Below are 12,204 nucleotides of genomic sequence, written 5' to 3' on the forward strand. Positions count from 1 at the left end.
ATACAAAGACAATCCTTGTTCTCCAGGGGATTCTATCCAAATGAGAAAGACAACCTTGCATAAATCAACACATAATGCTATGAATTGTGCTAAGACAAAAGCTGAGAATACCGAGAGAGGCAAATGACTATGCCTGTTCACAGTCTATTGTGAGGAAGTCAAGTGTAAGGAAGGCCAGAAGCGATGACTGGTCCAAGTTCACTCGGGCAGTAAGCAGCAGAGGGGGATCTGAGTCTGACACAAAATCTACCACCATTACTGCTGTGCCATGCTACTACCCATGTTGTGGAGGCGCCCTCTCCCCTACCAAGCTAAGCTGCTTCATGAAGGCAGCAACCATGTTTTAGGTAGCCCTTCACTTTACACTATCTAACATAAGTGGCTCCCAAAGAATCCTAGGGAAGCAGGGAAGAGCCAGGCTTGCAATCACAGAATTTCATTAGTGGGAGGTACCTTTGTGACCACCTAGTACCATCTAGACCTAAGAAGAATCATCCCTAGGGTGCAGCAGAGAAGCTCATCCAACCTTTCCAGGAAGGACTTCAACAAGGAGTCCTTCAACACATGACCTCCCAAAACAGCCCATTCAACTTTTGGAAGTGCTGAAGTCAGAGGACTTGACCTTAAATCCAACCTCAAAACCTCACTCTGCAAGGGGTAGTCACCTCGTGGGCTCACATTCTCACCTGGAGAAGGAGGGACAGGACTGGATGCCAGTTTACACTCTAGAATTTTATCACAGACCTCACCAAGATATTCTGGATACTAAATGTTCTCTTCAGAAGAGCCAGGACAGAAAAACAATGACATAAAGGAAAGAGAAAGAGCTCAAGATCACTTCTCTTCTGGGACTTCTCACCTCCCTGAAAGAGTTTAGCAAATGCTGATTCTAACTTGGTTTGGCTTCCCTCCCATGCAGGCCCAACTGCCCCAAAAGAGTACGTAAATATCTATTTGGTTGGTTATCCAGAAACACCAGAACCAGGGAGACCAAATTATAGAATTCTATACACAATGACCTGAAAGATGCGAGGGTCACTAGGAGGCCTCAGAGACAAATGTACTAGCTGAATACACTAATTTCCCACTTTTGTTTTGTTTTTAATCATAATCCAATTGTTGCCTTCTCTCTAGTTCTTTATATAATATTTCTGACCCTTCTCATTTCACATAATCAGCTAGTCACACACAAGCTGAGAATTATGCTGACAAATTTATACTGAACCCTATATTTTCCTACTACAATTTTTGGGATCTTTAAAGCTTAATCTTTAAGCTAGGGGTGTAGCTTGAAGTCAAACAGAATTCTTCCCCTTTGTAAAGATAACGACAGAATCAAAAAGTGGCCTCCTTATTAATAGGCTCTGACCAATAAGAAGTAATTTCCTTAGCTCAGCCAAACAATATTTGTGGTTACTACTAAGGCATGAAAGGAGAAAAAGGAGAAAAGCAGATAAAAGAGGAAGATGGTTAAAGAAAAGAAGCAGAAAATCTACTTCATGAAGAGAGAATCCTGAGCTCAGTGGGTCACAGGTGCTCTAACTAGCCCAGACCTCACAGAGAGCCCCAAACCCCAACAGGACACCTACCGAATGCAATTTGGCTTGGTTTTCAAGCAGTACTTTCTCTGTGTGCCTGTATGCTTTAGCGACCAGCTGTTTTGCTTCCTGTAAGAAAAGGAAAATTTCTTATGGTGAGAATCTACAATTTATGGCTACAATTCCTAATTCCAGTTTTTAAAAATACACTTCGGTCTAAACAATTTACTTTAATTTTCTGGACTATGGTTTCTTAATCAGTAAAACAGTAAAATAGGATTAAGTAAACTCTTAAGATCCCACACCAAGCTCTAAATCCTATGACAAAAACATCTATTAAATCTCAGAATAAGCAAGCAACGGAAGCAATTCTTCCGCAGAGTAGTACCTTGATACAGGGCCCTCATTCACAGCTAGCTAAGGCTCATGCAGAGGCCCCTTTCATCAATAGATAAGCTAGAAGAAGGGGCTCAGTCCACTCTATTCTGTGCACTTTAAGGGTTATTCAGCTCCATAATGGTGCTCTGGGTTCTCTACTATTTCCCTAGGTCAGGGTGTTCCGCCTTGCTAGTTCCCTAACCCAAAGATAACTTTAAACCTGGCAACACAGGAAGGCTATATTTTAGGAGACAGACTACTCAGTTTTTTGGAGTTGAAATTGCTGCTGGTCCTCAATCTTGAAAGGAGTGATATAAAAATCAAACAACAAAAATGTGAATGACGCTATGTTTATGTTATCTTCTTGTCAAGTTTTGAGTGAGATGTTTTCATTATTATTAACTCTATTTGGAGAGAGTTCATGATCCTGAGTTTCTTCAGCTGGTTATTAATTTTATTTGGGGGATTAGGAAAAACTATATTATCGCCAGCTCTACCATGACAAAGAAATAATCAAAAATGATTAACTAATTTCTGGGAACTGAATGGATGCCCATCAATTGGGGAATGACTGAATAAGTTGTGGTAGATGAATGTTATGGAATATTATTGTTCGATAAGAAATGATGAGCAGGCTGATTTCAGAAAAGCCTAGAAAAATTTACATGAACTGATGCTAAATGAAATGAGCAGAACCAAGAGAACACGGCACACAGTAACAGTTAGATTGTGTGATGATCAATTATGAGAGATTTGGCTCTTCTCAGCAATGTGCTAATCCAAGATAATTCCAATAGACTTAGGATGGAAAATACCATCCACATCTAGAGAGAGAGATTGAATATGGATCAAAGCATAGCATTTTCACCTTTTGTTGCTGATGTTATTTGTTTGCTTTTTTATTTTCTTTCAGAGACCAGTGAAACATTAAGGTGTGAAAAACTAAAGCCAACTAGGAATGGTGGATAATGCTGAATGGCGAGAAATCCTGAAAAGCTATGAGTTTCATGAAAACAAAGCAAAGTGGTAAGTTCTTATACATTTCCCTCTTCTTTCCCGAACAATAAATTGCTTTAGAAAAGAGAAAACCACAGCTGCTCCTAGTGATAAGGGCATCAGCTTTTAGGATTCCCCTGCTAGGGAATTAGTCCATTCAAAAATAGTAACAAAATATCTAGGATCTGTGCAGTCAGCTGCCTTTGTATATATACTCACATGATCCATCATTTGTTGAAGCCCTTGGCTAAAGGGTCGTCGCCCTATGCCTGATGTGCTCTCCTGCTGTTCAGGGAAGGAAATAGGGCCAATACTAGGCACCATGCCAAACTGCTTCACCATGGAATAGGCTATTTTAGTGACTTTCCTTAAATCATCCTGTGCCCCTATACAGTTCGGATTAAAAAAAAAAGATTTTTTTTATGTTGGTCAATTTAACTGATTTCTCTTGGTAAGACTTTATTCTAAGTACAAAACTGAATCTGATGGCAGAATTGAATCTGAATCTAATGGCAGAATTTAAGACATTCTCCATATAATCAAAGATTATAGTAGATAATGGGACATAAGTCAATAGTCAATGACACTTTTTCCTACTTGCCTTATTTCACCATCTAAAACAAAAAGACCAACTATTTCTATATCTAATTCTATCCCATAAACAATAAGAAAATAAACTCTTAATATCCTAATGTTATTAAAATCAAGCATTAGGCAAATTAACAATTATTATGAATAGGCACTTATATGGCAATGCTGAGTTTCTTTCACTCCATTTTTTTCATAAACTTTTGTTTTATTCTTCAGTCAAATTAAGGTTCCATCCCCAATGAAGTGGTCATGAATAAGCTGTTTGATCTCTTTCTTACTCCCAGGAATAGATGCCATCTCTATTGCAAATAGCGATTTGATTATCAGGAAGTACTTTTATTGAAATATGTGAATTCAGTTGGGAGGGGATGTGAGAAAACTGGGATACTGATACATTGTTGGTGGAATTGTGAATACATCCAGCCATTCCGGAGAGCAATTTGGAACTATGCTCAAAAAGTCATCAAACCGTGCATATCCTCTGACCCAGTAGTATTACTACTGGGCTTATATTCCCAAAGAGATCTTAAAGAAGGGAAAGCGACCTTATGTGCAAGAATGTTTGTGGCAGCCCTCCAATTTCAGAAATTGGAAACTGAGTGGATGCCCATCAGTGGGAGAATGGCTGAATAAATTGTGGTATATGAATAATATGGAATATTATTGTTTGGTAAGAAACAACCAATAGGATGATTTCAGAAAGGCCTGGAGAGACTGACACGAACTGATGCTGAGTGAAATGAGCAGGACCAGGAGATCATTATATACTTCAACAACAATATTATATGATGATCAATTCTGATGGACCTGGCCATTTTCAGCAATGAGATGAACCAAATCAGTTCTAATGGAGCAGTAATGAACTGAACCAGTTACACCCAGCGAAAGAACTCTGGGAGATGACTAAGAACCATTACATTGAATTACCAAACCCAATATTTTTCCCTGACGGCATTTTTTATTTCCTTCACAAGCTAACTGTACAATATTTTGGAGTCCGATTCTTATTGTACAGCAAAATAACTGTATGGACATATATACATATATTGTATTTAACATATACTTTGACATATTTAATATGTATTGGTCAACCTGCCATCTGGGGGAAGGGTGGGGAGAAGGAGGGGAAAAACTGGAACAAAAGGTTTTGCAGTTGTCAATGCTGAAAAATTACCCATGTATATATCTTGTAAATAAAAAGTTATAACAATAATAATAAAAAGAAGAAATATGTGAATTCAGAATTCTTAAACATTAAAATTAATTATAGATATAGAATATGTATACAACAAAAATTAATATACTTTAATTTCCAAGAATTTTTTAAAAAATGTTTTTAAAGCTCCACATTTCTTTTAGTTTATATCTCCTCTTTTGAGTACCTAAACAGGATATTCCAGGAAACCATCTAATTTATTCCAAATTTTGTGACCCTATTCATGACCACTAACTCTGAAAGAAGACAATCTGGCTTTGATGTTGCTTCTGTAAAAGGATATTACTGTAGTGTACCTAATGCTAAGAAACTCTTCAATGATTCATCTAAAAGCTGGCTTCTCACCTGATGTAACCTTATTAAAAGAAATGGCTTCAGACACTCGGCCTCCCAAAGCCATGCACATCCGTTCAAATAGCTGCTCCTTAGTAAAGAGATACTGGTCTTTGGGGAGGATCTGAGAAAATCCTAGGGCAGCATTTGTCCTTGGTGCTATGGATACCTGAAAAATGTCAAAATGGGCCACAAATTTTATAAACCATGGAGACTTTAAAAATACAAAAGAATCAATTTGAGAGGAAGTAATGCAACACTGATGCTATTTTTAATCTCAAGCTTACAAAGAAGTTAAAATACACACACACACCCCAAACTAATTTGGTCAATAGAATTTTAATAGTGAAGCAGTACAATTTGTAGAAGTAAAAAAGAACTTTCAGTTTATAGTCACTATTATAGTAGTTTTGAGGTTGAATGTATTTTGAAGCATGCAAAATGCCTAAAAAAATATCAAACACAAATTCAATTACTAACATACATTGTAATGGGACATTTATAATGCAAATTCTCTAATAATTCATTGCTTCTTTAATTCCGGGGTAATTCACTAAATATAACCAAGCAGAACAGAGCTTGTGAGATCACAAGCACCCCTGATTAGATTGTTTTCTAAATCATCCTACAGATAGGATCTTCTCTTAAATGCAAGACGAAATGCATGATCCTAAAGTTGTCTGGAAATAATGCGTATCTGTCACTAACAAAAGCTTAGATTCTGAGTCAACTGAAAATCACATAAGATGACTATAAAAGTTAGTTCTACTAGTTGTGTACCTCAGAATTGATAACTAAGTATGGGGTGTCATAAGAATCTCAATAGATGCAGTTTTCTCTTGTACTTTCATCCCTTAATCCCCTTCAGTAATGTGTGATTTTCTTGCAGTACATAGATACACAATGTTCTAGGTGTTAGCCATGTAATAATGATCATCATTATAAAGATTTATTTTAGACTACACCTATGATTTCATTGGTATAGGGAATTTCTGAGGATGAAACTCTCCTCTACCATAGCCTCAGAGCATTTCAAGGAGCACCAAGGGGTTCAATGACTTGCCCAGGCTCTTTCTAAGGTTGGGTGCCTAACATATACATGAAATAAACATTTTTTAATCTACAATCCTGGCAAGTTTGAAAAGTACTTAATAATATTCTCACATTTGAGTCTCACCACTGGGCTGGGAGATTAAATATTACAGGACCTCTCATTTCAAATTTAGAAAGAAATAAACTGATCTGAGAGAGGTCAAGCTCAAGCTCCTAAGGATCAGAGATGGTTTGGAATCCAGGTCTTCTGCATTCTAACTCACTATGATAAACTTTCTTTCAAAAAAATCAACAAATAATTACTATGCACTTACTACTTGCCAGGTATTGTGGTTGTACTGGGGAATATAAATATTAAAAAGTGAAAGTCTCCTCCCTTAAAGAGCTTATTGAGACTTTATAGAACAGTCAGTAAATGAAAAGTAATTTTTTTGAGGGCTATGGGAAGCGGGATTATGAAGAGCTGAATAAAAATTGAAAGAATCAGTTAAGTTCTCCTTAAGGACATAGAATTTGAGAACCTTGAAGGGATACAGGAGGGGTTGCAATAAAGAAATACGAAGAAGAGCAATGCAGGTTTGAGGCAGTTCTGTCCAAAGCCCAGGAGGGAGAGAAAGAGAAGGGGAGGGAGAGGGAGGAGGAGAAAGAGGAGTGAGGAGAGAGGGGAAGAGAGGGGGAGGAAGAGAAAGAGGTAGGAGAGAGGGAAGAAGATAAAGAGGAAAGAGAGAATGGGGAGAGAGAGGAATGGGGAGGGAGGGAAAGAGGGAGGGAGAGAAAGGAGGGAGAGAGAGAGAGAGAGAGAGAGAGAGAGAGAGAGAGAGAGAGAAAGAGAGAGAGAGGATCAGACATGGGATTTAGAAGTCTCCACTGGGCAGCTGAATGGAGGATGGTTTGAAGAACTGCAAGGACAGATGTAAGAAAACGATGAAGATGAGGGCATGAACTCAAGTAACTGTGGTGTAAGTAGAGAAAAGTGGGAGTTGGTGCCAATCAGCTGAGAAGGCAGACCCCCAAGGTGACATGTCTCAAACATCAGCAGCTTTACCTTCATCACTGCCTCTGTGTGCTCCAGCAGCCAGCCAACCAAAGCATGGCCTGACTCGTGAAAAGCCACAATCCTTAGCTCCTCTTTGGACAGAATCTTGCTTTTTTTGGCAGTGCCTAAAGAAGGTCAAAGATTTAAGAAGTGAGGTACCAATTATTCAATTTCTCTGGCCATGTTTTCCTCTTCCAAACTGATCTACCCACTTCAACAAAGGGCAAAAGGTGGTTAGAGAGTGACATTTTCCTACTGCTACTTTCATGCTATTTAGTATGTCATCAAAAGGGTTCCTCTGCCAATAATGCATTTTGGGGAACAGATCTAGAATTTACAAGATGGCAAAGACCTTAGGAATCATGAAGACCAATTCCTTTTTTTTAACCTATCTCTGATCAACAGACATAAAGTGATTTGTTCCAGCTCCCCAGGTTGGCCAAAGGTACAGGCTTGGACCAAGATCCTGGACCCTGAGGCTATAGATCCTGTCACACTGTCATATAGATTGTACTATCTAAGAGGCTCAAAAATATACTATTTTTTCAAAAACATTTATAATCTCCTTTAACATATCTAACGTGAAAGCAAATTAGATTTAAGTTCAGAATAGTTGATTATCACACTGTTAGATGTCTCTATTGGATATTTTAAGAAGTGCCCATTAGGGTTGGATATGAAACAATTTATAGCATTATAATATAACTTGGCATTTGGATGTAACAGATGGAAAGCACACTTCTCTTCAAATATGGGTCACAGTTTCAGATTAGATTTAATTATACGTAGCACATAAGTATGTGATGATTTATGAACTTCCATCACAAAAAAGTTTGTTCTAGATCACAAAGTCTATACCACAAAAACAATTATTTGTGAAAAAAATAGAGGGAAAAATGTCAAAGAAGCTCCCCCAGCTTAACTGTCTAATAATAGGAGTTTCAAATATAGGATGTAGGAGAAAAGAGCTTGGAGTGAGGAATCAGAAAATGTGGGCACTACTTCTTTGTGTGTGACTTTGGGCAGATATCCATATGTGGACTTAAATTTCTTCATCCTCACACTGTTTACCTTGAAAAACTATTATGATACTAAATATGATAACAAAAGCAAAGGCATTTTAAAAACTATAAAGCACAATACAGATTGAAGATACGTTGATGTTATTGTTTCAAACTAGTATGGTAAATCTAGTCCTCAACTTTGATTGCTCTGGATGCATTGGAAAAAACAAAACTGTCTTCTAAATAAAACGATCATCATAATCTTCTGCTGTCCTCCTTTCTCCTTTTGAGAAAGCACAGCATCAGCAGTCAGATGTCAGTCCGACACTTGGGAGGCCTCTAAGAGTCTTTGTTATAAAACACCAGAGGTTCGTCTTCTTTGTTCGAAACTAGGGATTTCACTAGCAGAGAAAGGGAGAAAACCTTCCACTATTAATGTAGGTCAGTAACTGTTATGGTAGGAACTAGTTTTAGTCAACACAATTAAGGGAGGGGTCCCAAGGTCCTATAGCTCATATCTGTATGAAGGGGAAGAGGAAAGCAGGTCACCCAGATTGAGGTGAGACTTCCATCAATTACACTTGTTAAAAAATTCATCTTAGGTCAACTAAAACTGCTTTCCGCTGTTGGCAAGAACTTTTCCATTTTTTCCCCCTTAAACTGTTGTTTGATTCTTTAGTCAAATTATATCTGCTGATGTGGATCTTCTACAAGATGAAGGTTCTATAGAAATAGTTACTACAAGCCTTGGCTAAATTTCACTTATTTGACTGAAGGTAACTCCTCAGAGCAAAAAAAATTCCAAAATTAACAATGACAAGTAAATTAGCATTACCAATATGAATTTTATCTATTTCCCAATACATATACTTCTGTAGTTAAGATTACAAGCTAATGTTGAGGAAAGGAGAAAGGATTTAAAAATTCCATCTTGACAACCTGAATGTATTTTTTTTAAAAGGAAAGGACAATATTAAAGATATTTCTTTAAAATACAAATCTCAAAACTTTACTGTTGTTCTTATTTGAATTTAATTGGTTAGAAAAATAAAACTATTTTCTAATGACTTATACTCATCTTATATTTTAGACTATAAATGACTATCAATTCTCTGAATTAATGGAAGGAAGCACCCCAATGGGTAGTCCAAAAACAAACAAATTTTTATTAAATGCCTGCTAAGTGCAAGTCACTGAAGATATAAAGAAAAAAAATGAAAAGTCTCTGTCTCCAAGGAACCTACAAAGGTATATATTAAAAAACAAATAAATATGATAAAAGACAGTTTCAGGAAGGAGAGAATCCTAGCAGTTGGGGATAAGCAAGGAAAGGTAGAAGCTAATTTGAACTTTGAAGAGCACTAATGATTTTAAGAGACAGAGGTAAAAAGAGAATTCTTTTCAAGTTCATTTCACAAACTATGGCAAAAAGGCCAAATCCAGTCCTTCTGTTGAGATACAATAAAGTGTTATTTGAAAATGTAAAAAACATTCTTCGCTGAGGGAAGAAGGTGGCAATTTGGCCCTTAGTTTGACAACTCCTGTTCTAATTTCAAATTTCTTGCTCTCTTCCCAACCTCCTGTAATTACTGTTTGTCTATTCAAATCCTCGATTACTTACATCATCTACTATCTCTGCTCCTAGTCATGTGTTGCTCAAGTCCTATGACAGCAAGGCAGGTATGGTACGTTGCACCAACTAAAAAGAAACAGCTTCCTTTGTCTTTTCTTTTTTGCCTTTAGAAAGCATAATGAACTGTTTTTTCATGGATGCCAGCCCAGGCATTGGCTTAGGCAAACTTGAGACTGGCCACTTCCATTTTGTGTTCCTTCCTTGAGTGTAGATGACTAAAGAGGGATCAAGAGATGGTTGTCCCAATAGATAAACAGGATTTTTTTTTAGTCTATCATACAATCTGTCTAGCCCAATTAGAATGTTTGTTTCTAATTGCTGAGAATTGCTCCCCAGTGTTTAGCTTTATTGTCTCATGGGTTAAAAATGAAAAGATCCTGAATCTATCAATCAGAAGTGACTAGAAGCAGCTGGAATCTTCTGCCATCACATCCTTCTTGGAGAAAAGGATGGCAGGAAGCACAATTAGCCCAAGCCCTGGCCTATCTGCCAAAAGATGTGGCCTTGAAGGGAACTATTTGGGCAGTGAAAACTGGAGTGAGGCTGAAATGCTGATTAATTTTCCCACAAAATGTTTCAGGCTCTAATGTTTTTAAAATCTCAACCTTTTAGGACAATATAATATCAATTAGAAATTATTGCTACTTGTTTAAATCCCTATTAATGTATGTTCCTGAATCACTCATAATAAATATGTGGAAAATTTTTTTGGGTGGAAAAATAATTAAGTGTCCTACATCTAATTTACATTGGACATGGCATATGTCTGTATCCTCTCCTTTTGGGGAGACCCCAGGCATGAACCAAACTTAAGCTTTATGCGTTTTTTTCCTGGACTTTGGGGTGAGAGTATAATGAATCAGATGGTTCAAGAAAGAACCTAATTCTTCTCTTTGAGAGGCCAAACCACCCACCAAGACTGCACCTGGTCTAGTTATGTCTAGATTCAGAGTTAAAAGAGAAGTGTGAGTGAGTTAAGGAGAGGACAAACACCATGGTCCCCGAGGGTCCAGAAGCAGTTCTTTATGTTGTGACATATATTTATCTATATATATATATATATATATATGCTATTTTCTCTGTCTGAGGACAAGATTTTCTTTTTTGTTTTTGAATCTCTAGTGCTTTTTACAGGGCTTGTCACATATACGTCATTTAATAAATACTGATTGATTAGTCAAAGAGTTCATTAAGGGGATGGTTGGAAACAAGGCTGTAAAAGTAGATGACGGTCAGTTTGGGAAGAACTTTAAAATACCAGTTGAGGAGTTTGGGGGTAACCAAAGAAGGTTTTTCAAAGAAGGCAAATACATGGTCAGACAATGATGTGGAGGATAGTATGGAGAATGGAAAGCCTGGAAACTGGATGAACAATCAGGCAAATACATACTGCAAATTACTGTATAAGTAAGTGAATAAAAAAAAAAATAAGTGAGAGGAAATGAGGGCCTGAACTAAGCCAATAACTATGTGAATGGAAAGAAGGGAGCAAAGAAAGAATCAATGAAAATAACTGATAACAACTAGAAATGGAGCAATTACAGAAAGAGTCAACGATGTCTACAAGCTAACTACATTGGGTGACAGATAGATGGTGGCACCCTCCACAAAAACAGGGAAATCTGGAAAGGGACAGGTTGGCATAAGACATGTTATATTTGAGATGCCAATAGATCATCTCAGAGATAATATGCAAGTGATGACAGTAAATAATCCAAGTGACAGATAATTTAAAAAAGAGTATGTTTTTAGAATGTATTTTAGTACTACTTCCTTTTAAGTTATGATGTGAATTCTAAATACTTTAAACAAGATAGAAAAATACATTGTGAATAATTTACAGACTGATGAAACCTTAGTTAGAAAGATTCTTAGATGACATCAGTCAAATCCAGATGTATGAATCCTGTTATGGTATCTTTTTAAAACTATCCTTTGATCAAATCACCTATTATGTTATAAAATATCAATTTTTATTTTCAGAAAACTCTGATTAGAACTTTTTCTTTGAAATGTTTGCAATCCCATTCATTGGTCCTCATTATGTTTTTTGGAAATCCCATATGATAAGATTAATTCTTCTAACACATGAAAGTTGTTCAAATATTTGAAGGGCGTAATTAGACTCTCTCCTAGGTCTATACTTCCAGCAATATTCACATGTTATGGTTTTGAATTCTCTTCCCATTTTCCTTCCTTCCAGCCACTGTATTTTTATTAATGTAAGTTGGTTTCTCTAGGCTAATCACCCCCAGCTCCTTCAACTAATATTCATACAGCTCAAGTTCCCTCTTTTTCCTGATTGTTCTATTCTCTATGTATTCCTCCCAGCAGACCACCTCATTTCACATTATACTAAGAAAGGCCAGTTATTGTGAGCTACCTCTTCTTCCCCTGATTCTAAATCTCCATCATCTGACATTATG

At 36.9% G+C, this 12,204-nt stretch overlaps 1 protein-coding gene across 2 annotated transcripts in view; it reads right to left on the reverse strand.

The window, feature by feature from the left end:
- Nucleotides 1–12,204, reverse strand: part of SPG7 (SPG7 matrix AAA peptidase subunit, paraplegin) — an 88,687-nt gene that overhangs the window by 6,964 nt on the left and 69,519 nt on the right. Inside the window, exons 13-16 of one of the 2 annotated variants that reach the window (XM_051974764.1) lie at nucleotides 7,151–7,266; nucleotides 5,065–5,221; nucleotides 3,132–3,298; nucleotides 1,590–1,667 (exon numbers count right to left, since the gene is read on the reverse strand). In XM_051974764.1, coding sequence (XP_051830724.1) covers nucleotides 1,590–1,667; nucleotides 3,132–3,298; nucleotides 5,065–5,221; nucleotides 7,151–7,266 — 518 coding nt within the window. The remainder of the gene's footprint in view (nucleotides 1–1,589; nucleotides 1,668–3,131; nucleotides 3,299–5,064; nucleotides 5,222–7,150; nucleotides 7,267–12,204) is intronic. The other variant, XR_007950262.1, reaches the window with a different exon arrangement.

The sequence above is a fragment of the Antechinus flavipes genome, chromosome 2 (genome assembly GCF_016432865.1).
Source record: "Antechinus flavipes isolate AdamAnt ecotype Samford, QLD, Australia chromosome 2, AdamAnt_v2, whole genome shotgun sequence".
NCBI lineage: Eukaryota > Metazoa > Chordata > Mammalia > Dasyuromorphia > Dasyuridae > Antechinus > Antechinus flavipes.